The 27,257-nt window shown below is 39.9% G+C and overlaps 1 protein-coding gene across 5 annotated transcripts in view; it reads right to left on the reverse strand.

The window, feature by feature from the left end:
• Positions 1–732: 732 nt before the first annotated feature.
• Positions 733–27,257, reverse strand: part of PKHD1 (PKHD1 ciliary IPT domain containing fibrocystin/polyductin) — a 254,520-nt gene continuing 227,995 nt past the window's right edge. For 3 of the 5 annotated variants that reach the window (XM_061461031.1, XM_061461032.1, XM_061461030.1), the window contains 6 exons: positions 16,088–16,223; positions 14,934–15,021; positions 11,100–11,207; positions 7,099–7,254; positions 5,817–5,936; positions 733–1,682 (listed from right to left, as the gene is read on the reverse strand). In XM_061461031.1, coding sequence (XP_061317015.1) covers positions 1,336–1,682; positions 5,817–5,936; positions 7,099–7,254; positions 11,100–11,207; positions 14,934–15,021; positions 16,088–16,223 — 955 coding nt within the window. In that variant the 3' untranslated portion in view covers positions 733–1,335. Of the gene's footprint in view, positions 1,683–3,695; positions 3,803–5,816; positions 5,937–7,098; positions 7,255–11,099; positions 11,208–14,933; positions 15,022–16,087; positions 16,224–27,257 lie in introns of those variants that run through there. The other 2 variants (XM_061461033.1, XR_009744646.1) reach the window with 2 other exon arrangements.

The raw sequence follows: 27,257 nt of genomic DNA on the forward strand, positions 1-27,257 counted from the left end.
AAGGCCCTCATTCTCAACTATGTCAAGCCAGAAAATCTCCTCTGCCATCAGCCAGAAGCCCATCTAAGGATGGAATCAGTCTGATATCACCTGAATATGGTGCTTATAAACGCAATATAGTGCAGGAGCTAATGCTGATGAATCTATTTTTGTACCTAAAAAACTCTGTAGCTCACTGACCAGAATCTGCACCTTAGTTCCTTCAGCTTGAAGTGAACTGGTTTACGGTTGTTTCTTTGCTGTTGTTTTCTTTCTTTAAAATAAATAAATAAATAAATAAGAATAAAAAAAACAAGGTTTCTTACCTTCTCTTCCTCTGCTGATCTGGCCAGAAACCTCATTTTCCTGCTTAAGTATTTTTAATGTAGAGGGGTGTAAATTTTATCTTGTGCTACCAGGACACCTTGCAATCAGAATTTTATGGTACACTGAGGGCATAATAAGGTTCCTCATCTTCTAGCTCAGTAAAACAAAGCACAGAGGAATTCTCTGAGCAACTGAAAACCATCAGCCTTATTAATACAATTCATAATTTATAACAAACCAGTGATTTAAGGGTGCTAGAAAACAATGCCATGGTGAAGATTTAACTCATAAAATGTTTTAATTAAAAATTTAATTAAAAAACAAAAAATAAAATTCAATTTAATTAAAAAACAAAACAAAATTAAAAAACAAAAAAAAAAAAACAAACACCACAGATTTAACTAGGGAGGAATGGAAGGCACTTAATCAAATCATAATGAAATGGAAGTTGAAGTTTCTGAGTTTTTTTCTCAGAAAAATAAAAATATTTATGCACATACTAAAGCTCTTCGAATGAAAATAAAGGCATGATTGAAAAAATGGGAAAATTCCTATGTATTTGTTTACATGCATGCATATCAATCAGCATTGCTCTAGACACTAATACTACACTAGTGCTAATATATTAAAGTATCAGAAATCTGATCATCTGCACTGTTGAATTGTTTAGGCTAATCCTTGGATGCTTTTGAATGTAATCTCAAAGCTGACCTAGATAACCAACTAGCACTCCCCAAAAAACTCTTGAGAGAATTGTAGAGGTGTCAGAAGGCCTTTTCTCAACAAGCAGTTTGGGTAGATACACACTGTTTTGGAAACTAAGAAAGGTCAACATCATAGATATGGCCAGAGTCTCCCAGCTGGCTGCAGATCCAGGTAAACAGTTCATTTGTACATGTGGCCATCTGGCTCCCTATGCTAATATGTGTATGTTTTATTGTGACTACAGAGACAAAAGACAGCTTCACATTGACTGCAAGCCAGGCAAAACTTGCTCTGTCAGTAGCCCACCACCTCATGCCACTTCTTTTACACCTCTGCTGCTACTACAGCAACGTGCTCTCTGACATCATTCTGACATTCAGGCATCCTTTCAGACATTTCCCTTTTGTTGCTGTAACCAGCTGAAGTCTGGAGAACATCCTTCTGGCTGGTGCGTCCCAGGACTGTTTGCGGAAGTTCCAGAGAGTCACCAGATTTTACTCCACATAGCTGCTGGTAACTGTCACTTTTCCTGGCTGAAGAAAAGGTATCCTTGTCCACTGTCTTACACTGGAGAGTACTCATCTTTGTCACTGGTTTGGCTTCACAGGGCTGCAGGTTCAGCTCCTTCAGTTGTCCTGTGGCATGTCCCACTGCTCCAGTTCCTTCCATATCTGCGAAGGCAAGACTTGTTTAAAACTTGCTTTACAATAATTGTAAGATGCTACTTTCATGTTCCTTCTATGCCTTTACTGTGTGTTAAAGACATGAATGATAAAGCAGTTATTGTTGGACAAATAATTGTAACTATTCACAAATTTTGGTTTGACAGAAATAAGTTGATAAAACCAAACAACCATCAGCTGCTTCCACAAATAAACATAAAGCAACCAAAACATCTGATTTGTTCTTATTGATACACTAGCAGTTCCTAGAGCACATTCCAACAGTCAAAAAATATATCAGAAAATGCTTAGTAATAAAGTATATAAAATACAGCTGGTTAATAAGCTATTCATTTCTAAAACTGATAATAATTTTGATGTTAAGCTGTAAAAAAATTAATACTGCCTGTAAAATACATCAACCCTCTCTGAATCAGGCTGTAATATAAAGTAGAACTTTTAATTTCCAACATTTAAATCCTACTCAAGGCAGAGTCTGTAACTTGCAATGCTGTTTAAAAAATGATGTTGAAAAAAATGAAGAAAAGGCAAAATATATACTGTACATTTTTCATGTGGGAACAAAAAATGTTTGCATCTTAATAAACCAGTTATCAGCCACACTTGTGGTGTAACAGCAGACGGCTTCTGAGTTGACAGGGTGCGCTATCACTTCAGTGCAAGATTGGCAGCCTGCCACATCTGGATGCTGAATACGTTTGTAAAATTCTTGCAAATCTCTCCCTTCCCCTGAAAACAAAATGAAATCAGACCAGACCCAAAACTTTTATACTGGGACCAAATCCAGAATTAGTCCTAGTCAACATACCTCATGTGGACAACATCACTTTTTCTAGTCTATTCAACAGCATATATTACAGATCCTTACCACAAATGATCCCTGAAAATGTGCTGTTACCACTCCTGATATTTTGGGTTTGTCCTTGAATTTTGATCCCTAGAAACCTGTGACATTCAACCCCATGATTGCTGAGACTGTCTGCTTAGAGCCGTTCTCTTCTCCCTTTCCTGAAATCTTTAATTGGAACTCTATTTGCTGGATCATTTTCATAGAATCATAGAATACCTTAAACTGGAAGGGACCCCATCGATCCCAGTGGATCATGGAGTCCAACTCCCTGCGTCTCACAAAAAATACATGACATTAAATCATATGACTAAGAGCATCATCCAGACACTCCTTGAACTCCTTGAACCCTGACAGACATGTCAATGGCTTCATGTTTGCGCTCAATTTTCCTGTTAAGGAGTGTTAGCTTTTTTTCAACTTGTACACTCACTGCTTTCAATTTCAGGATTGTACCTCTTGGAAATCCACGGGAAAGCTGTCAGTAAATTTTCAGGGGTCACACATGTTTCTTCATGTAATAGTTTTCCTTCTTAATATTGCTTTAACATTAGGTAGTTGGCTGTTTTAAAGAACAAATTACATACACCAGTAGGTTCAATTTTCTTCTTTATACACATAAACAAGATAATCAGGTCACGACCCCTATACCAAAGCTTCCTGTTAGTTCTTGATATATACTGATACCCTCTTCATCTTCAAAGGTGCCATTTTCAACTGTGAAAATAGGTCTTTTCAAGCCAGTTTGAAATACTGGAGGAGGATAGAAGTTTTCTGGATATAAACAGTTTAAAGGATGAAATACTGCCTTAATATTTGTATGACATAGTAATCTAAAATATCTAATTTTTTTTTAAATGAATACAAACTACTCAATATCATTGAAGCAAACAATTGACTGGATTAAGTTCTTGCTGACTGACAGAGCTCAGGCAGTAATTATATACGGGAAATTCTCAGAGGTGGCTATATGTATCAGTACGAGACACCACTACTGAAATGGAAGTTATGCAGTGTTTCCATCAGTGCGATATTTGGAATTAAAATTAAAATTTATTCTGTTGAAATTTTGTAAAAGGTATTAAAAATGGCAAGCCTGTAGAAAGGAAAAAGGAGGAGATGCTCTGAGCAGCATAGGAGCAAGGGCCGCAGACCTTATTTCCAGAGTAGGTGAACCTCTTCAGAAATACAACAGTGATCTCTTGGTGGTGGTGGCCAAGGAGTTCAGGATAAGATCTATCAGGTACAGTACCTGAAAGGACTAGAGATTAAAGGTAGGAGACTTAAGCTGTTAGAGGATACAACTTTTAAATAGCAAAGGTGATGAACCACCGGAATAAATTTCAGAAAGAAAAAGTGTTCCTCCACCGCCAGGTGCCATTCTGTTAACCATGAGTTAGTTAATCAAAAGTTATTTAATTCAAGAGGGAGATAATCGTATATAGGTGAGGAGAATTTTTTTATTACAGCAAGGTGAGACAAGGCAGTATCTTGACCCTTTCTCCCATGCAATACTGTAAATCTACACATGCAGCTTTCTTCCTCAGCTATCCCCAGCTACTTGTTCTGGGACAATAGCCAGAGCCCCTAGATCCATTGGACTTCATACTATATAAGCACTACCGAATAGAAAATCCTTCTAGCAACTCTTGCTGTGGTGATTAATAATAACAGCTCCAAACACTTAATTGCATTGGAAAAGTGGAATGTCATTTGGGGGGAACAGCTATAAAGCAGAAACTAAACAAAAAGACTGCAGCTTTGATTTCCTCTCTCTCTCTCCAAAACCAACAGCACTTTAAATAAGAATAAATCAAACATTAGACATTTCCAAGTCATATGTATTAAATTCACTTAAGATATTGTTACCCTTGTTTAGATTTGAACATATAGGGGGAATCTTTTTGTCTTGCAACTATTCCTAGAAGACTTTAAGTGGCTGGATTGCCTTTTCTGACAAAAAAAATCTTTCTCTGAATTATTTACATGACGGCTCCAATCAACGCTATACCTGTCAGCCTCCCCAGCCAAAATGAAAGTTCACTATGTAAAGGTGCCAAGGGAGAATGGCAGCCTCCCACTGTGAGTTTATAGACAGAACTAAGTCAGCACGCATTATGTGTCAGAGCCTACATCAGACAGAATCAGATGCTTTGATCTCAGACCTCCACAGGAAGCTTAGATCTCAGACAAATTAGATAAAAAATGAATTTATAGCAGATATGTATCCTAAGGCACACAGCTGAATGCTGTGTTTTGGAGAAGTACAGCAAATATCAAAACACATAAACTGCAGAATTTCCTCTCTCATTCTCCCTCTCCCTCTGCTTTTGTGATAGATGCTAATTAAAAGGAGGTAAAAACTCCAGCTTGCCTCTTCCTGCCTCTTATGTAATCCACAGGTTTTGACAAAGAGGAGGGAAAAGAAATTCCCAAACATAGTAAATGGGTGGTTTAGTGGGGTTATCCGAATGCCTTTAGATCTGTGCTGCTGGCAGGTGAGACAAAAACCACCACCAACTACTGTAAGAACATTTCACACTTACGGAAAGGGAAGCCAGTGCTTTCTGCTGCCAGTCACAGATCCCCGAGGCTGTCTGCTTTTCTGTGACCTCAGAAGTCATGTTTGATCAGCACATGATGAAAAGACAAGTCTCGAGGAGGTGTGCGGAAGAGGGGCTTTTCTGGCAGGACCCTGGGGAGTATAGGGTGACAGGGAACAAGGTGGGTGGGAATGGAGTTGCTTTGGGATGCTGGCATGGACTCACTGCTCAGAAAGCATGACATGACAGTCTAGTGAGTGGTGGAGGTAACAAAGCCCTGAGTGGTTTTTTCTACCTCCATCACAGTTCTGCTGAAGTCCTCCACAGCCTGCAAACTTATGCAGAGTATTTTGAGCACTGCACAGTTATTGCTGCAGCACTAGGAGACCTGGGCAGGGAGAAGCACTGTTGCTCCAGGTATCTGGGGACACTGCGAACATTGGTCCCTGCTCTGCTCCAACGCCACTAGGTGAAATCACTGACTCATTGAAACTAAGGGGGATTGTGCAACTGCCTTCAATGGAGCTAGAATTTCACACAATATATATAGAAAAGAGGTAAAATGGCAAATAGAAAAATACCAAGGAGGAGAAGAAGGCAATAAAATGACAGACCTTCTGAAAACTGTGCCATTGGTCCTGTACAAACCTATAGTTTGTTAAGAGACCTAAACCAGCTCTTTTTAAATTTAACTGTTCATGAATTTGAATTACAGACAAACTGCAGTCTCACCTGCTGCTACAGGCACACCATTTTTATTTTCTCCTTGATTACAGCAGGTCTGGATGTGAGCTGCATGAGTCTGTGCCTGTTTATGGGGTCCCTTGGTACTGGCCCATTCAATCCTCGTTTCTGCAATGAAACATACAGTCACATGACTCTCAACCCATCCTCTGCTCAGCAGCAATTATTAATTCAAGCAACAGTATACTGCTAGTGAATTAACAGATAATCTAGAAGTGTTCTTTCTACCCAAAAGAAGTGGAGAGTGCTGTTCTATGTTCATACCATCTTCTGTTTTGCCATCAGGGTTCCCACCTCTTCTCTTCAGTAGAACTCTTACTTATGTTGTCACCATGTTCAGTAATGCTGAAAATTCAGACCTTGTTTCAGCTAGTGCTTATGGTGCAGTTTAGGATAAAGACCCTTCAGCCCGGATTTGCAAAATGACTTAAAAGCAAAAGTTTGGAGAAACTTATGAGAAGGTCTTGAAAGAAGTGGGAGATATCTTATTAATCAGGATGTGCATTTACTCCTCCACTGAGGGTTACCTGTACATCTGTCTAGGTCCTGACTTCAGATACGGTATCTGAAAGGCAAATTTGTTGGTAACTTTCAACGTATCTAGCAGTTTCAGGTGGCTATTTGTCAATCAAGCCACCAACAGTTATGGTCACATTCTTTTATCTTCAGTTGTTTTCTTACACAAATAGCTTTTTGTCTTCTGTAGTGGGAAAGCCTTCTTGAGGTATCTTTCTTTGGTCTAAGAAAAAGAAATCAACCTTAAGGTAGATTAGTAGCACTGGGAATTTGCTGGGGTGAGAACTCCAGGGAAGCCATAGCCCTCCCATTACCATTTTGACTCACATGATGCTTGATAGTCTCATGTGAACATGGTTGTGCTGTAGTGTCTGTGGTATTCCCACTGCATCTGTGCCTGGTCCTTGGTCAGCACCAAGGCTGCATAACCTCACCACAGTTATATTTTGCTATGTCATCCTTCATCAGGAAAATGCAGTGGTTGAGTAGATCATTGAAATCATAGCAATTGCTTGTGTGCACTATGGAAATCAGATTTTCATCAGGTTTCACATACCACTAAAGCTTTTTCCAGCCAGGACTCGGGCATCTGTTGTAAGCGCAAAACTGTATAACTGTGAACTACAAACTATTCTGCTAATTACTGTACTTCCCAGAGGTTTCTCTCAGTGCCATTGTCTGAATCCTGTTGTGGAATTTTAAAATAAAATAGGGAGTCTGCAAGTATAAATTTTAGCGGTTATTTCCAACTTACTGTTGCTTTTGCTCTTCTTGAACCAGCAGAATGCAATAGTGAGGATGAATGCAGATGCTGCTGAACTCAGAACGACAACAAGGATCATGCTGGCCTTCACTCTCATGGGGACAGGGAAGATGGTAAATGGCTGAGACAACACGGTAAACTTAGCCCCTGAGAATTTAAAGAAGTCAGAGTTTACTGAGTTTATTGCAAAGGTAAGAACACTGGTTTAACGGCTAACACACCAGGTTATAGGCTTTCAACAGTGATGCTGCTGTTAAAAATGCATGCAGGAACAACCCATAAGCCCATCTATCTCCAGATCAACTTTAGCTAACATTTCTTTAGGACTGAGCACCAGGACAAACCAAATATGTAACAATACTTCTCCGATGCAACTTTCAAGCTTTCGGTGCTTCCTGAAACAGAGGCAGCCTCTTTGTAATTAACAATCCTTAATATTTCTTTCATGAATTTGTATAGCTGACTACAAAACCTAGAAAATACATTCACGAAACATTTATTTCTGAGGCCAAACAGATCAGGCCCAGAAAGAAAACATGCACATTCTACATAGCAAGACATAAAAATTAGTTGTGACAAGAAATGTGGTCATACAGCTTTTACAGGATGTACCCAATTCTTATCAATGTAAGTTATGGGAGACCTAGAAATATTAATTAGCATTAACCTTAAGTCCATGATGCAGAAAACTCCCAGTGGCTTTACTAATATTTTCTACCATGTCAATAATGAACATTATAAATAAAAGATTTTATTTTTATAACATGGCAAATATTTAGCCTCTTGATGCATACAAACTTGTTCTTCACCCAGAGATTCTAAAGTTTTCTGTAAATTAAGTCAGAATTAAGCCAGCCACCCCTCACAGTTTTTGTTGACGAGTTCATTTGGTCTCAGTATCTGAGCATCAAGGACTGGAAGACGCCTAATATTGCCCTTTTCAAAATCAGAAATATGGAGAGCTTTTTTCCTTGAATCTCTTTCAAAACACATTTTGAATGGAGATGTGCCTAGGAAGGACAGGAGTTTAAGAAAATTGGCCCTGGCACTATCTATAGGCCAGTTTGAAGGATGTGGATTAACACAACAACTCATTACCTGTCTTAAAATCTGACTCATTACAGGTCCTAACCTCACAATTCCAACAATTTTGTTGGATGGGTATTTCTTTCACTTGTTTCAGTTCCATTTTTAATAAAAATCTAAAACCTTTGTTTTTTTCCATCAATTTATAAAAACAATCAGAAACACAGTGAGATGGAGGCTTGGTGACTAGGGTAAGTAGCTGTAAGTACTTTTATCTGAAACTAATTAGATTTGTGTCAATGTTGTCCACTTGAACAAAGCAGAGATTCATCAGAACAATGTGGGAAGCATGTTCCAATTGGAAAAATTTGCATACGGGTACAAACACATTCGAACTTCAGTTGAGAGAAGTAGTCTCACAGATATTAAAGATTCTACACAGACAGGTGCTTAAAGGTGCTTTGCACTACTCTAATACTTTGTGAGTAGACTGCTGTAGGTTTAAATGGAAAGTGGATGTATTGAGCCCATTGGGACCCATATCAGTTTTGTGAATATTACTGTAGCAAGACGCAAGACTATGCAGCAGTGCTATGAATAGTTTACTCTCCCTAGGAGCTATCAGTAAAACATGGGATTATTGCTTTCAATGTCAACTGCATCTTCTCAGCTGCCTTCAAATAGCAAACTATGCCAGGGTGCACAAAGAAACCTGGTAATGAAAACATATCCCAAACATTTATTCTCTGATTACTTAATTATTGCTTATCTCAAAAAATAAGCAAGTATCTTTGGCAACAGTCTGGCAGTATAAAACCTTTTATACTGTCTCCAGCTTGGTTCCAATTGCAAACAAGCAAAGAGTGTACTTTTGTAGTGCATATCAAAAGTGTACGATACTCTTTTTTACACAGGTGATACCTGCACAGATGCATCAGCCATCCACATTGCTAGGTGTAAACATCTCTTTCCAATACTCTAACTAAATGCTTCAGAAAAGGGACCTCCATTTGACCTTTATTCAGAGGAAAAATTTTGTGACTTCCCTGAAATAGCTTTCAAAACACATTTCATTATGCTGTACTTCTCACTAGAAAGTCAGATCTCATGAGGCACTGACTTTCCATCACTCTCACTGAAGTGAAGGCAATGAGAGCAGCGGATGTTTGTCAGCACACACCTTAAAAGTAGATATATGTGTCCCCTTTAAAGGCCTACCTTCAAGTACTCCCTGCACCCTCATTCTCTCTTTGAAAAGCCATTGGCAACACCTCATGTTATTAGCCACCTGTGACTAGGAGGAGCAAAAGTTTCTCATAAAAAAATTCCCTGGATCTTCATTTAATCCTGAGATAGGAAAGGATTTCTTGTGTTATAAACCCTATCCTATGCTATTATGTGTACCCTGTCTTACAATATTCATACATTAGTAAATATATTGATCTCCATCCAAAACCAGTTTTAGCTGTTCTCAGTATTTCCTATTATTAAGATAGGTTGTTCAGAAAAATATAGTCTAAAAGTTAGTAACTTTTTCAATTTTTTGCTTAGATTTTTTCATTAGCTGTTTCAGCTTGGCCATTTCATCAGTCGGATGTATTTGTCCTCTGTTTTTTTCCTGTCTGAAACAAGTCATGGTATTTTGGAGTTTTCATATTAAAAATGGTCAGGCTATACCTACTCCATTTTGAGATCACCTCTGAAAATGCATAAACAAAATTATGTTCAATGCTGCAAAAGAGTACTTATCAGGGCTTAATGCAGTGGCACACATGCCGCCTTACCTCTATTGGAAATATTTGTGTCTGTCCTTCCTAGGTTCCTTTCCACCTGGTGGGTCTCAATTTATATATATATGGAGATGTCATCTCTATCTATCTCTATCTGTATCTATATCTATGTATTTATATCAGTATATCTACCTGTATATCTATATCTGTCTATATATCTATTTATAACCATGTCTACATCTATGTGTGTACCTATATATATCATCTGTATCCATACATATATCCATATATGTATGTATGTATGTATGTGTGCAATACCAGAATAGTGACTTTAAACAGCATTTAACAATAGCTATATCTTAATTTGTCTTTGGACTGTATACCAGACAGCATATACCTGTTTCTCCTTTGACTTGCCTCAGTAGTCATTCTGAAAGAAGAAAACAATACTTGGCCACCTATGTAGCTTCAGAGCCAGATTTGTAGATAAGTTCAGGCCCCCAAACAGTTGGACACGTGCTTCCCTTGTGCAGATGCCCTGAGGCTTTTGCAAACCAGACTTCACATGGTGCCATATCCCCAAGGTGCTGATGTCCTCCCTCAGCTGGTATTTCTGGAGGTTACAAGCACACCTGCCTCTTCACCATTATTGGGTTTGCTCACAGACCTAATGCAAACTGCATGATCCTGGAGGTTCCAATGTCATCTCTGTAAACTGAAAAGATACCTGTAGCAGAGCCCAGTCCTGAAGGCATGCTCTGAATGTATGTAATCTCCTGCACCCATAAAGATGACCAGGTGCAGACAAACAGTTGGTGAAAGGAGCTATGAAAATAATTGGAGAACAGAGGGAGAATTTCTGAATACAAACAGGAAAAAAAGGACTCGAGAGGAAAAAGTTTGCTCTGGCAGCTCGGCTGGCCTTAAGTACCTGATTCCTACATGGGATACATAACTAAGGAATCCAGGGAGAAAGAGGCACCTTTTTTTTAACAATACTCTCTACTAACTCATCTTGATTTCAGGAATCTTGCATGAATAGCTCGGGAGCTACTCAGCTCTATTGCTGCCTGGGTAATGCTAACTTGGACGTGGGAGTGGAGTCAGGGTGTTTAGAGGTTTGGCATTGTGCCACTCATTCAAACAAAGCCTAACTCCCTTTTTATAAATTCAGATGACCTGTAAGGTTTTGAGTTTAGTTACTAAATCAAAAAACATGCAGAAAATGGAGCTTACCTGGGGGTGATGTGACACTGAACACCAGTTTCCAGTTTGTTCCTGAGCTGGAGACAGCCAGACTGGAAAAGCTTGCACATCCGTCTATGACCTCCACTTTGGTGAGTCCTGTAGAGTAAGAAAAACTTTACATCCAGATAAGTACCACCTGAGCCCCTCTGAGAATCCCTGTGACTTTAAGGGGACTTTGGAAAACCTAAATATGGTGTCTTTCCTAATTGTAAATATTTGTCTAACCCCAGAAATTTTACATATGGTCAGGTCTTCACAGATATTTGGACATCAAGTCCGTGATGAGTTGGAGAAGTTTAGGTTCTGAACTTTTCTGAATCTTCATGCTCATTGTGAAATGGCATTTACTGTAAAATGAATATGGAAGTTAAGGGGATCAAACATAGGTAAAAGGAGCTACACAGATGCACTAGGAGGTTCCAGATGCTTATAATTTTGATTTAACTCATGTCTTGCGTGACTATGTTGCCAAGGTTAGGAGAGTATTGGTGAGAGACTGAGTATTTTCTGTCCTAAAGGGACAGTCTGAAGGAGCCAGACACTGCAGCTAAGGGAAAAGAACTGACTATTTTATGATTTGCAGTTGTTTCACTTCGTCATTTGGGCATATTCCTTCCTGACCTACTGTTAAATCATTTTGAACTTTTCTACAACTCTGTCAGATGCTTTGAAAGGGAAAAAAAGTCTGGTGACTACCCTGTGATTGTGCAGGAGACACTTTCAGATAGAAACCTGGCAGGGGAAAGCTCCATGAGGAGGACTAAAATGAAACTTGGGAGAGCTAGTTTCTCTATCACTTTACCTCCTGCTCTAAGGTATCAGGGAATGTATTCTGACCCAATGTTTATGCCTGTTATATTTGCTATCATTGTAGGTTTGTTTTGTTGGAGGTTTTTTGTTTGTTTTTCTCTTTTTTTATTTATGATCTTCTTTGCAATTGGATCGCCATTTTATTGTGTGTATTTTTGAGAACCAGCCAAGTCCTGGCCTTGGAGCAATGCTGACCAGGTCTGGGCTTCGTTCAGGCTCTGGGGTGAGAGAGGTAAAATCCTGAAGGCTGACAAATTTCAGAATGTTGGTTCAGGTGGGGGTGAGAAGTCAAAACTTCCTTAGGATGCTGGACTTGCTCCAGTGATCACAAGCACAGACTTTCACCTTCTCAAACACAACAAGTAATAACTATATGCTTTATGAAGCAGGTGAGTTTACATTTTACTGCAATTAAGGAGAACAGGTGAAGATATATAACGTCTGAATGTGAGGAGGACATTCCTACTGTGCCATTCCTGTGTTCAGGATATTGAGCAAAGTGGTGTAGCAAACATCTTTGTGAGACATTTTGCAATCACAGATGTGTAGGAGTGCTCAGCAAGTGGGGACAAGGATTTTGATGGTAGGCATACTGCAGGACAATTTTTCTCTGCTGTTATCCCATTTTTCCTACCAACACCCATATGATACATACTAAACAGTGCCAGGGTCAGTTCTTTGGCCCTGAAGAACTGCATGCCCTGGCCAAACCTCTTAAACTCTTACAGACTCCAAACAGAGATGCTACAATGCAAACTGCCTACTGAGATTACTTCCCTGTTGGGTTGGCTTCTGAACTATGGCCAGAGACAAGGTCCTGGGCAAAAGCTTGTCACATTTTAAAGATTTAGCAACAGAAATAATAAAGCTTCCCAACTCCGTGATTGGATAATATTTAGTTTACTAATATCCCAGTTATTTTTGACTACATATATATGTTTTTTGTACAGCTTCTAGCACATCAAATCCCCAACTTCATTGTGAGCCTCCAGAACCAGCTGTGATGTGTAAGAAAGCTATAATTTATCCTGTGAATAGACTTGGTGGAGATGTGGGAATCCAGATTTCTTTAATTGCTCTAGTCTGAACCTGGCTCATCTACTTATCTACTATTTTTATGATCCTTGTTATGACACCGTCTGCCCAGACTACCAAGACTTTTCTTGGCTCTGATTCTCACTGTAACGCTGCTTTTACAGAGGGTCTTGTGAGCCGTGTTTGAATACTTTATAATTGCGATTTCCAGTCTATGATGAAGCCTGGAGTACTGTACTGCACTTCTCAACAGTCTATCTCAGCTTTTGGGCACATATGCTTCAAAGCTCAGAATATTATAGATATATATGGGAGTCTTCACAAAGATCTCTCAGGCAAGCTGGTATTTAACACAGAAGCAAGCTAATTTGGAGCTAAACTACTTTCCATGAGGCAGTTTGGCTGCTGTCAGATGAAGCAGCCTTAGTGTGCTAGACAGGACCCATTTCGCTTAAATGCTGCTTTCATGTGCTTCAAAAGATGAGTGCAATAAGGACGTTTGTCAAAGGAAAAACTGCAAGAAACTATTACATAGAGAACATCTGTACTACATAGCTCTTTCTTGCTGGAGTTTATTGACTATTAATTTGATGCATGTATCTTTTAAAGAATGTGAAGTGCATTTCTCTTCTGTGACTTTTCTTTCTCCCTCCTTCCTTTTTCTTTTTCTTTCTTTTTCTTTTTCTTTTTCTTTTTCTTTTTCTTTTTCTTTTTCTTTTTCTTTTTCTTTTTCTTTTTCTTTTTCTTTTTCTTTTTCTTTTTCTCTTTTTCTTTTTCTTTTTCTTTTTCTTTTTTTTTCTTTTTTTTCTTTTTCGTTTTCTTTTTCTTTTTCTCTTTCTTCTTTTTCTTTTTCTTTTTTTTTCTTTTTTTCTTTTTCTTTTTCATTTTCTTTTTGTTTTTCCTTTTCTTTTTCTTTCTTTTTTTTCTCTCTTTCTTTTTCTCTTTCTTTCTTTCCCTTTCTTTCTTTCTTTCTCTTTCTCTCTTTCTCTCTTTCTTTCTTTCTCTTTCTCTCTTTCTCTCTTTCTCTTTCTTTCTTTTTCTCTCCCTTCCTTCCTTCCTTCCTTCCTTCCTTCCTTCCTTCCTTCCTTCCTTCCTTCCTTCCTTCCTTCCTTCCTTCCTTCCTTCCTTCCTTCCTTCCTTCCTTCCTTCCTTCCTTCCTTCCTTCCTTCCTTCCTTCCTTCCTTCCTTCCTCCCTCCCTCCCTCCCTCCCTCCCTCCCTCCCTCCCTCCCTCCCCCCCTCCCTTCCCTCCTACCCTCCCTCCTTCCCTCCTTCCATCCTCCCATCCTCCCTCCCTCCCTCCCTTCCTTTTAGCAATGAAAATAAGATTATATAATTGATATAATTTCCACTTTCTAGTTTACAAGCTTATGATCATCCACAGGTTTTTGGTTCAGCACTGCACTTAAACAAGGTTCTGTATATAAGCACGTTCATAGCCTCAGTAACCTCAAGGGAAATACTCACGTGCTTAGAGTTAGTTATGAGTTCAGGTCTTTTGATAAATGAGGACCAGAATGGAAATATTTAGATCCCTTGTGAAAAATGTTTCCATGTTAAAGTATGCTAATTACAAACAATAGGCAGTTGTTTCTGTCTGTACTTGGCTAGATCGTTTGCTGGCACAAAGAGGTTGTCATTGACTCTAAGGAAATTGCCCCAGTTAACATTAGCTGAAAATCAAGTATTAGGTTTTCTAATTCTTCATTCTTTTCTTTTTTTGATCTGACATATGTCTTTTCAAGATAAACTACTGGATATACTCCCTTTAATCTGCCAGAGCATGAAAATACTTTGCATACGCTTCTCTCTCTATAACTTATGATTGGGCAGTTCACCAAACTCCTGCTGTAACCTTTTTTCAGCCTGAAGACTAGTTTTCAAACCCAATATTTCCCAGGGAGAACTCTTAAATATATCACCACCATTCTGCATATCTGCTTTGCCATAAACCCTTCCATAAGAAAACTCATCCAAACCTCTTAGCACAGCTTTGGAGGAGCCTTTGAGGTGAGCTGATACAACCCAGGGTTCTGAGGGAGGCCCCAGTCTGTCAACTTTTAGACCCTGGAAAGAAAACCAGAAGAATTAAGGTCTAATAGAAAACACAAGACATATCTGAGGAAGGGTATGAAAGTCAAACGAAGTTTCAATTGCCTAAATTTAAGTTTTGTGTGATATCCAGCAGAGTTGGCTTGTGGAAAGTTCTTATCTTTCTACAGAAGCTGGAGGCCAACTAACGCATTCCTCACCTTGCAACACAGCAAGATGTCTGTGTGTAGGGAGCTGAAGTGAAATAGAAAGATGCTGAAAGTCTTGTGCCTCACAATTGTAAAATCAGTCTCATGACTAATGGATATACAGAGCTGTTTTTATTGTAAAGCAACATTACACCCAGAAATAGCATGCATGAAGCTGTCAAAGCTTGGATTTGACACCAGGCTTCTGGGTCACAACTGGAAAAATATTGTACCTGGATCTAGTTATTCTGTGGCTATGCTTTTGCTTGTCCAGCAAAATGGGAATGATTCCATTATAGAAAATAATTGGAAAACAGGAAAGAGGACATATAAAGAAAATAGAACCATAGCATGAAGACATGCTATGCAGATTTCACCTTACTTTTAGTGTCTAAATCTAGTCCAACAACCCATCAATATCTAAGTACTCACTGGGCCTAGTCTGCTGCTTCCAGGACTCATGTTAGTGCCTCTGGCAGTGCTAAATCACATCACATTGAAGTCCGAGCTTGTTTTAAACGTGGTGATCTCTACACAGCACTGCTCTACATGGTGCGGACTTGTCAAAGCAGACCAGGATACCCCATTATATCTGACATTGGCAGCCTTCATGATTGTACTGCTGTTCCCATATTTCTCAATTATATCCTCTAAGCTTTAGGAGCAGAAATCAAAAAACTGCACATAATTGTTTCTACAACACAGATCCAACATTCACAGATAACAGCTGAAAAATGCAAACAGCGTCCATCCTGGAAGACGTCAATAGCTACTTATTTATAAAACTAACTTCCGCTGTATTTAGGTCCATCTCATAACTTTGGGATTGCTTGGAAATGGCAAAATCATACAGAATTAAGAAAAGCGTCCATTCACAGAGGGGCGAATCCTACCTTACTGTCCAGGAAAATGATTTTTGGCTGTACAGGAAGTTGCTTCTCTATTTCTCCATCTGAGGGCTGCACCTGAATAGAGATGTTGTAAGGTCTCACGTACAAGCATGTTCCTGGATGTTGTCTGCTTCCATTTCTTTTACATGCAAAGGAATGTGGGAAAAAAAAAAAACAAGATCAGAAAATTAATGCTATGAAAACACCCAATGCTAGTCCCAGAGGCGATTTGTATCTTACCTAGGAACAACATGCTACTTTCTGTTCACAGGTTTTTCTACCTTAGCAATGCAACTTGCAATACTTAGTGTTTGTTATGAATAGGAAGGAGCACTACACTGAAGGACTGCTGATTTACCTTGTAACAGCATTTTGATTCCTTGGGTGAGCACAGTATGCATGGAATTATGAAACAAGCGTCACTTCCAAGCAGAGACCACAACCAAAGTAATAAAAAATCCTTTTGTTTTAATCCACAGTTTACAAATGGAAAAGTGAGAAATTAACATGATGAATTATGTCCCTGGTGTCACATTGAGTATGTATGTGACAGAGAAAGTGATTTAATGGATACATAAACCCAACGCGATAGCCCCAGAGTCTTCATTGCAGTGAACTAGTAACAGTGGAAGCTACAAATACTTCCTGTTCCACAGAAAGATTTCTGATGAACACCTTTGAGTTCCTCTAAGAAAAAACAATTCAGTTCCTCTACACGAATACAGCCCTTACAGGGCTTTATTGCATTTCCTTGTCCTGCATATCTGGGTTCTTACCATTATCTGTGAAGTCTGCATACTGAAATATAGAAATGCATAGACACTCCATTTAATGACGTCAGGTGTTCCAAGACTGAAATTTAAATTAGAACATCCCCGGAGAGGGGTTTTGCATTTGAATCAAGAACCAACACTTTATTCTGAGCCACTATAATTTCATTCCTTTTCACAGTGCTTTGTGTCATTTAGTATCTCATATATATATATATATAATTTATATATATATAAAAGCCTCTAATCTGCAATTGTGGCGAAGCAGCTGGGGGTTTGGCATTGTCTTGAAATGAAAGTAGAAATGCTATTCATTCATCTCTAGTCTTAGCTTAAAGGTGTTTACAAACAAGATATGTGGAGCCTGTTTCCCTTGGTCTAACTCAGTTTTTTGGTTTAAGTTTTGGGTTTGTTGGCATTTTTTTATAGATGCTACTATGCATGACAAACCTGAAAGTGTTTATACTGCAGCTGCTGGTCCACAGACACTGGGAAGGTCAGCTAAGGTTTTAAGGATACCTACAGTCTCAAGAACTAGCTCAAAGATTTAAGTTTCAGTTCTTATCCTGGTTCTTTTTCTTTTCTGTGAGTGGGAATGTGATGATGATGAAAGGGTGATCAGCGGATTGGAGCACCTCCCATATGAAAATAGGCTGAGAAAGGTGGGGCTGTTCAGCCTGGAGAAGGCTGCGTGGAGACCTCATAGCAGCCTTCCAGTATCTGAAGGGGGCCTGCAAGACATCTCTGCCCATGCAGGAGGGTTGGAACTAAATGATATTAAGGTCCTTTCTAATCCTGACCATTCTATGATTCTATGAAAAAGCAGTGTTATGTTTAAAGTTCATGTCAAAGGCATCAATTCATTCATCAGTTCTCTTATCTACCTCCTTCCACAGACATGCATTCAGCATTGTGATTGAAACTCACTGGAGGAACAATATACCACGTTGCTCATGTTTTCATGACATATCTGCACCTCATGCGAGCTCCACACTCCAGCTGAGTCCAGACAAGTCTGTTGATTCTTGGCATGGCTTCTGAAAACCCAACATATTTTTTCTTCTATTCCAGCTTATTTAAAACTGACAATGAACAGGAAAAATGTTGATGTTGAAATGCCCTAACTCCACACCCCAAGCCCTTCATGGTAAAACCATGCTCATCTTACACATAAAGGAAGGGCAAATTGTGGTTGTAGCAAAACTTAGTTCCCACTCCCTAGAGTGAGTAATAGCAAAGAAAACAAAGCAAAAATACACATGAATGCTTAAAAATTAATGTCTGTTTGCAGGTAATTTGTACCCAAATAACACAGACATGGTGTTTCCCTGCCCATGGCAGGGTGGGTGGATCTTTAGGTCCTTTCCAACCTTAAGCATTTCTGTGAGTCTGTATCCCACATGGTCCAACCTGACTCTTGCTGTAAGAGAGTCCCTGCCTTAGGGTACAACCCTGCACACAGTGAGTTATGTTCCTGTGAGTGAGTGTCAATGTAGAGGAGGGGGAGAGAGGAGCAGCCTGCTGCTCCCCTGATGATTTGTGCTGGAAGGCAAATAGGCTTTCCTGGCATAGGTTTGCTGCTGGGAGGTGGGGGACATGGCCATGCCTTTAGCCTAGTAAGGACAGGAGCAAAGAGAGCTGCCTTGCTCCTGATGGGCATGAAGGGCATGCTGTTTTGTCACTACCCTGAAGTCTCACGCTGAGAAGGAGCAGGCTGGTTTGCAATTCCTTGCTGACAGTGCTCAATGGGGAACAGCTCTGTTGCTCAGTGCCTTGCAGCTCTTCTAAGTGTGGGCACAGCAGGATGCTCGTGATACCTTAGTCAACAGGGACAACAGGGATCCCAGATCCTTTCACCGTCAATGCCAACACGTCTGTTGAACATGCTGAGGCTCTGTGGGAGAGCAAGTGTTTGCTCTTTAGTAGCAAGGAAGTCAGTGGTTGTAGAAAGTAAAGGTTTATGGCACGTATTAAGGTGTGATTGAGAAACCAGGTGGAAAGATTTGAGAAGGGAGAAAATTTCCCTGAAATCAACGAGAGCTTGTCATTTTAACTATAATTAAAATAATATCTATAATAATGACAATAAGAAAAACAAAATTACCACCACAAGTAATAATAATAATAGCAATTATTATGATTTCACTTTGAGTGAAAAGACATCAGACTGAGAGCTTGGGTCAAGGGTCCATTAAAGCTGATGGATATGTCTGTACTAGAAAACTAAATACTGTCAAAAAACAAGCCTTGGCACTGATACTTGGTCACCACTACTTGTTAAACTGTCAGCCCATCACAAGCTGTGGTACAGGACCAGTAGCAAAGTACAGGACAACTCCCAAATGGTCTGGTAACTAATAGAGTCAGAGAATATTCTCACTTGGCAGTTTCAATGAGGCCAGCCTGAAATGGTGGGTGAAATAATTTAATTTGGACACAGGCTGATTCGTATCAGCTGGTCTTGGTGCCAGAGAATAGTTTTAATTTATTTAATTTCCCAATAAACATAGACAATGAAATTAATTGCACAGTTGTCTGGGTATGTCTGCAATGCTAGTTTTGTAGCATAAGTATATCCTTGGAATGGGAAGGAGATTTGGAACAATTTTGGGAACAGATAATATGTCAAAAAAGCATCCTGGTTAAGCCTAGGAGATTTTTTGTTTGTTCTTGAAAAGGTGGTGATTGCTGGTGAAGAGAAGACAAGCTACAAGAAAGAAGATGCTCTAGTGAAGATAGGAGACAGGTATCGTGAGGACTTGTGTAAGGCAAAGTAGGTACAGATCTACTGAAAGGCTGTGAGTAATTTAACATTTTTGCATATGAAATGCATTCTCATGTCATATGGTGATGAAGTTAGCCAGAAACAGGGTACCTGTGCTGTTAGAGCTTTGTCTCCCTCTGCAGATCTTATTGTTAAAGTAATAAAGACAGGGACAGAGAGACATGAGCATTGAGATGATAGTGAGGAGTTTGAAGTCATTCCTACTTTAAGCAAAAAAGCTATGTGAAGGTTGACTTCCATTGCCCATATTTTCCCAAATTATAGAAAGAAATCAAAACTAGAGAAAAAAAAAGTCAGTGGAAAGTAGACTGCACCTTTCCTTGACAACAGACACACAATAAATACCTAATACTGATCATATCTCCTTATGAGGACTAAACCAATGGACTCAACAGGACCCATGGTGTCACACATTATTGGTGTCTCCCTTCTTTCGTATAGGTTGAGTTAATAAGACCAAAATTCAGAAATCTAGGAACCTAAACAAGAATCCTAGCTAGCATCAACAGAGAGCTTTGAAGGAAGCCATGTGTCCACTGCCCTGAAGGTAAGGTGCTGTGATGGCAGAAAGCTAAGAAGAGAAGATCTGGTAGTGTGGAGAAGTATCATGGGGGGCCTAGGTTGACTGTGAAGTGAGATAAGAAACAAATAACTAAATTGCCTCTGTGGGCAAGGCTGGACAACAGTAGTATGCTTCTTTATCTAATCACTGTGAGGGTTTCCTTTCATAAAGCAAAGATGCTTTAGTTAGAAGCTGGATATTCTGTGGCTATTGAAAGCATTATGTGAGTTGGTTAGATTGAAAAAGTTCTGAAAAAGGTCCAATTCATACTGTCTTGGAAAATATATTAGCTAAAATAACCAGTCTTTTTGACCAGCGTCTTCTGACATTAGCTTTTAGGGGTACTACCACCATCAGATTTCCATTTCTCTGTCTGCTAGAAACCTTCCAAACTCCAAATGTCTCTCAATCTCACTTTCCCTATTTCTCCCAATACTCCATAATTTTACAAATCAGTAAATATAGCCACAGAGCAGGAGCACAGCAGTCCAGGAACACACAGATGTGTCTTCCCCACAAGAGCAGTATTCTCCTCCTGGTTAGACAACCTTCCCTTTTCAGTCCAAGTGGCGCCAAAACCTGAAAGCAAGCAAATGCCTGGTGGGTGCAGCTGGTGGAGTCCAGATTCCTTCAGTCTGGACTGCTAAGACACCTTAAGAAAGGAGAAACAGGAGACTGGAGGGACTTAATGGATCCACCGAAGGGTGAAGTAGGATCACCAGGAGCCTTTAGGAGAGGGACAGAGTAGATGCATCAGATGGGAGAGAAACATCCTCTGAATTCATTAGTGAATTAATTGCTGTAGATGAATGGAAATGCCCCTACTTACAGAGCTGCCGGCTAGTGGAAAGGAGCTAAGCCAGGCCTCCTCCATAACACACTTCCAAAGTTTACTGTCAGAGAAATGCCTTTTATTAAATGTAAACAGCAACCCGCTGGAGGCCAGAGCTTTGCTGCTGCTGCGTATCCCAAGGTAATACCACTTTAAGCTCCACATAAACTCTTAAACAGTTTCTATCCTAAAACCAGACCGTAGGTGGTACAGTTTTTTACGATATGTTATAATAGTGCAATAAATCTGTTAGCTTAAAATCGAATCTCCGTGGCCTTTTAGAGAAATCATCATTAAATGCAAGGCCCTGTTAATGATGCCATCCCAGTGAAATTGTTTAATCTGCTAGGGGGGTGGAAGGTCACCAAATGAATTTTTTATAATACATCAACTTGACACGCAATAGGGAAAACTGTAATAGATAAAAGCAAAGGAAAAGGGCACTGTCTTCTTCTGATAGGTCAATAGCAGCCAAGAGAGTCACTCATCCACTTTTCCTTCACTATCGTGCTCCTTTTCCATTTAATATGGACACCCAATTAATACCTCAGCACCATAGACAACCTCATTTTAGGTGAATTATAGCAATTTCTTCCCCCTGCTCCGAAATGAAAGTGATCACAATACATCATAGCATTGTGCGAATTAACGTTAATTGATTCGAGTTACCAAGCATTGATGGGCCACTTCTATAATCTGGTCCTTATTGGGAGCTGGAAGGGATGGAGGGAAGATTAGATTGCATCCTCCGTTGCTTTGACGACGGCGGTCACCTGATGGCTTGTTAGACAGTTGTACGCTTCTATTGCCGGCCCCAGTGGGGTCGTCAGTAAACTGGAGCGATGTCCAAACATCATTACATGCTGCTCCGATATTAAAGCAAAGGGATTAGCACCTTATTGCAAGCAACCTGGATTTGTCATTGTGCTGTCGTTATCCAATTTCCAGATGATAATGTGACTGTGGCCTGCGGGCAGAAGGTCCTACAGCCAAACCAAGGTGTGTGTATATATATGTACAAACACACACACACATATACATACATATATGTGTACACATTCCCACAAAGACCCAGCACCCCAAGCCTTTTAACCCCTTGCTCACCAAATTCATGCTAACATCACATGTGGAAAAATTTTTCTCCTTTTCCCATCCAACACTCAGCATAGCGTGATGAGACAGCAAAGTGGGCTGACTTGGGAGCTGACATAGCCATCACTCACTCAAAGGTCTCACCCGACAAGCAGTGCTGATAGAGGTGAGACAACTCACATGTTAAATAAGGCAGAGTGAGGAAAGGTCCGGTCCCTCAGTGATGTGGCTGTGTTAACTCCTCTCTGCTGTGTGCACTCATCGTGTAAATCATTGTTCTCACTGCAGGACCCATTAATTGTTAAGAGGGAAAAAGGATCTGTATGTGACATGAGCAAGGCAGGTTTTATTTGACAGCACTGAGGTATCAGTGCTCAGACCAGATCTCTTTCCAGTGCCTGAGAAATATGATGGGTACACTCTTGGATTTCCTGCATGTGTTTAAACAACCATAACTTCTCAAGGAATAACAGAGAATTAGGAAAAGCTCCTCTTAGGCTGATCTTTTTTCATTTTAAACTGAGATTTAATAGCACAAGCCCTTCAGTTTCTAAAACTCACGCTAGTGTTGAGAATGTATGGCAATATATCCCTCCTTCCTCCCATAGAGACCTGCAAAGTCCCACACTCCTTTTCCCGAGTCTCTCCTACCATCTCCATCGTCCTCCTCCTCTGTTCTCTCCTGCTATTTTTTCACCTTTGCTACCTCCTGCTCCCTTCCTACGGAGGAGCCATTTTTTTTTCTGGAAGCTAGTTTCTACCATAGTTACAGTATGGGTGGGACTTCTAGTTGCCTGAATCTTGTAGTTCATGGTGTCACCTTTAAGTGGGGCTGGCAGATTTTTTAGATAGGTTTACCATGTCCAGTAGATACTAACAGAAATTAAGTTCAAATCTAAGGTTCAAAGGGGAAATGTAGCTTGCAGGATTGCTAGTGGGTGATAGACTCTTTAACCCCTAAACTGTCAGAAGGATTCCAATCCAGGACATCCACAGTGAAAAAATATCATTATCTGATTTGCAGTGGCAATGTGAAGCTCCACCGCCACTGTCTAGAGGGGTATTTTGGAGATTTGTTTGAAAACTTGCAAGGGAAATACTGGTTTCACACAAGGATCATATATAAAGCAGCACTCTACTTTTTTATTTAGCTCTGGAGTTTCACCTTTTCCACATGTTCACTTCAGGGGTGTGTGGCAGACAAAACACTCATAGAGCCACAAGTGCTGCAACAACTGCAGCACTGAGGTCAGCATTCTAGGATCCTGCCTTTGTATACCCATTGGAGAAAAAGTTTGATCCCTACACAAGAAGAAAGTTATCAGCTCCCTTTTTAAAAATGCTGTGCAGTTTCACAGAGCAGCCTGCTTGAAACCTGCAAGAAGGTTACAAACCCAAGCACTTTGGGGTTAGGATGTGTCAGAATTAGCCTAATTTGGACTTCTAAACCTGCCTGCCTGTTTACATGCCTTGTGACATAGTGAATTAGTAATAATTTCACATTTATCCCTCTGCATGGGTATTGCTGGCTGTATGAGAAGTTCTTTGAGGACTGGCTTCACTTTTATTGCTTGCTGTGAATCTCAAACTCCATCATTTCCTGCGCGCACACTGTTTTTCAAATGCTACCCTAAACCTAACTCTTAATAAAGAAAGATTAATGCCTGCAAATTTTAGACTGTAGCAGGTAGTCCATCAAGAAGGAGCAAAGTACCCTGCTTCAGTGTGGGGATATGGACTAAATGGCTTCTGGGTGACTGTCCAGCTATGTATTTCTGCACAAACACACAAAAACCATGTTGTGCTGTCTTGTTCTTTCACTTTTATATTTATATTGATATTAGGCAAATTTTTCAAACAAGGTATTTCTATCTGTAAATACATTTCAGTATATATTAATACGCAGACATTCACAGGAAGATAAAACTATATCATAGTCATCTCTCTGATTCTCCAGCTGTGCAAGACGATAGCAGTCATAGTAATCACCTCTGTCTTTCCTTGACAAACCAATGAGGTATGCTTGAAGTGACCCTAGCAAAGGAGTTAAATTAAAATAATGTAAACAAGTGTTTCACATTATAACCCACAAGTCATTTCTTTAAAGGTTTGTCAATGTGATATACAGACTTAATGCCTAGTTACCCAACCACAGTAAGGATTGCAAGGCTCCATTCAGCCCCGCTGTCCCAGGCTGCAAAGGTGAACACCCAGTATCTACAGATCTAAGATTTTTCAGTTGTTGTCTTGATGCAAGTGGAGCCACTAGTCTGAAACCACGGGGAGACTGGCCTGGCAGGAGTTCAGGTTCTGTGTATGTCTGACAGCCTGATAGGATTTTGTGTGACTCTGGGGTGAAAATATTTCTCTCTCCCTTCCACAGAAAAATACACTGGGATACTTAGCCTGACTTGTAATCCCAGCCCCATTATCCTTGCCTGTGCTAGCATGTACTGCCTAAAGAGAGACAGATAGATAGTGGGGATACTACATGTCCCAACAGGAAAACCCTGATTTCATTTCACAAGTTATCTGTGGCCTTATTGCATCAGAAATGTCAGCCATGAGTAATTCCAGAAAAGCTATGACTGATGGGGAGCAATAAACAGCACTGCACAGGAGCCCAAGCAGCCAAGGGTGGATGAGCTCTGAGCTGGTCCTATGATCTGGTGATGTTACTATTCTTTCCAATATAAATCCCAGGTCTTCCCTACTGGGAAAGTGAATCTACAGCTTTAAGCTAGCACTGCTCTTGTCCCTATAATAAAGCAGCCTCCTTCCTAGAAACCATTCCTGATCCTGGCTGCTCTGGTTTCACAAAGCATGCTCAAATGGGAAGACAAACCACAGCTCGGAGAGCAGTCTCCAGTGTGGAGATGTTATTTGTGCCTGAAAATAAGGCAACCACAAAGTTTCTCCCCTGGCATGTAGAAAAGGGTGGTACTCTCCTTTATGTGATCTCTGCTTTTCCCCTTCTGTAATGTAACACTAATGCATTCAGGAATCTATAGGTACTTAGTAGGGTTCTGGTGAACTTACTCTAAAAAATCTATACCTTCTTCCATTCCTGCAGTGTAGCTGTTGCTGCTTTGCTTGTTTGGCTCATCAATAATGGACGCACCGAATGAGGGGTCTCGTACCTGTCACACTCTGCAGGCTACAACATGTCTTGGGACGGCATACAGACAGGATAACATTTCCTATTACAGGCTGTAAAACTTATCACAATATTTTTTTCCTGTCCTAATTTGTAGTGTCCTACATTGTAACACAAATACCCCCCAACTGGCAATAGCAATGTTAATTGTGCTGGTAAAAAATATCACATATCTATCTTCAGAGTCTGGATCTTGGAAATAATTTCCCACTGTACTTAATATAACACCACTTAAAAAAACCAAAAACCAAAACCAATGCCATCAAACCAAAACCAAACAGCAAAACAAATATTCCTCTAATCACAGACCAGTGTCCTTTTGTGGCTGCTTCACTACCATAAACCACATAGTGCTTAATAAAGAAGTTAAGCTCATGAGTAGTAGTTTGTATAGCTAGCAGCCAACAGACATCAGGATGGTACAGGGGTCAGTGGTAAATGGTAGAGGATATGGTATTAATAAAAGAAAGTAAGTAAATCTTAGACAAATCCAATTTCTTTCTTGTATAGATGGAATATGTTTATACTTCGGTAATGCTCGGTAGTGCACAACATCAAAAAATAACATTATGTAATATCAAGAGACTACACAATAAGGTTGCCAAACATCAAATCCCTTGTCCCCTATTAAAAACAGATGGGACATTACCTTTTTCATATTTTCCATATGCTTTTAATACAGATTCAGGATCTGAGGCTGAAATACACTGCTGTCTGCTCCCTTCCCAGCCTGGTTCTCACAGCCTTCTCTGCAGATAAGGGCTGTCATCTGGGCCATTGCAAAGAGTGGCTGCAAGAGGTTGAAAGGAGCGAGATGGGGGACAGAGGAAGAAGGAACAGAAAGGGTTGTTTGTTGCTGTGGAGGAGAGTTAAAAAATGACCTCTAAGGAGTCAGTCCGGTATGGAATACCAATTTAAAAATAGTATGTACAAAACTGACCAAGAAGTAAGTAACTGGCAGAGCTCAAAAGGCAGCTCCCATTGGGAAGTTATTATTAAGTAAAAGAGCATCCTGTGTTGTTCTGTCAACAAATATAAAGACACTGATTATAAAATGCATGGAAGGATTGGTGGGCTGATAAAATATGAAAAGACAGATCGTTACGAGTGTAGGATCTGGGAAAAAAAAAACTGTGTGGGTTTGGTCCTAGGAAGCTAGAACTGGAAAGGAAGTAGGGAATACAGTGAATAAATAGACAACCATGAGATCTATTTCTGTGGAAAAACGGGCTTATGTAATCATTGAATTCTGTCAGTAGAAAACTAAAGTAATACTTTTGCATATGGCACTGATGTAAAATCATATAATCATAGCATACCTTGTTGGAAGGAACCTCAAGGATCATCTGATCCAATCTTTCTTGGCAAAATCATGGTCTAGACAAGATAGCCCAGCACCCAGTCCAGCTGAATCTTAAGTCTCCAGTGTTGGGGAATAAACATGGAGGAAAACTGTGGGCTTTTCAGACACGCACAATTCTAAAAGAGGAGGGAAGAAACACTCACCAGAACTCAAACCTTTCAATTTATTAAAAGGCAGCCAGCTATGATTTGATTACTCTGGAGGAGGAGGGTCAACACCCAGAAACTTGCTGATGTAACAGTGAAAGAAGAAGAAACTCTCATGGGAATCTAGAGAGACAGGCTGACAAGAGAAAACAGGCAAGTACTTGGGACAGCAAAACCAGGGATAGCACACAAAATCTAGATACACATTCAGGTAGCATTAAATGTGTCAAGATCTCATACAGAATCATAGAATCATAGAATAGTTAGAGTTGGAAAGGACCTGAAGATCATCAAGTTCCAATCCCCCTGCCATAGGCAGGGACACCTCACACTAAACCATTGTCACCCATGGCTGTGTCCACCCAGCCTTGAACACCACCAGGGATGGAGCATTCACAACTTCCCTGTGCAACCCCAAGGTCTTCAAAACCAGATGGTTGTCTAGAATTTTAGTCAAAAAGAAAGG

This window comes from Pezoporus flaviventris, unplaced genomic scaffold (genome assembly GCF_033815535.1).
Source record: "Pezoporus flaviventris isolate CSIRO_AGI_PZ_B2104156 unplaced genomic scaffold, CSIRO_AGI_Pfla_v1 ptg000031l, whole genome shotgun sequence".
Taxonomy (NCBI): Eukaryota; Metazoa; Chordata; class Aves; order Psittaciformes; family Psittacidae; genus Pezoporus; species Pezoporus flaviventris.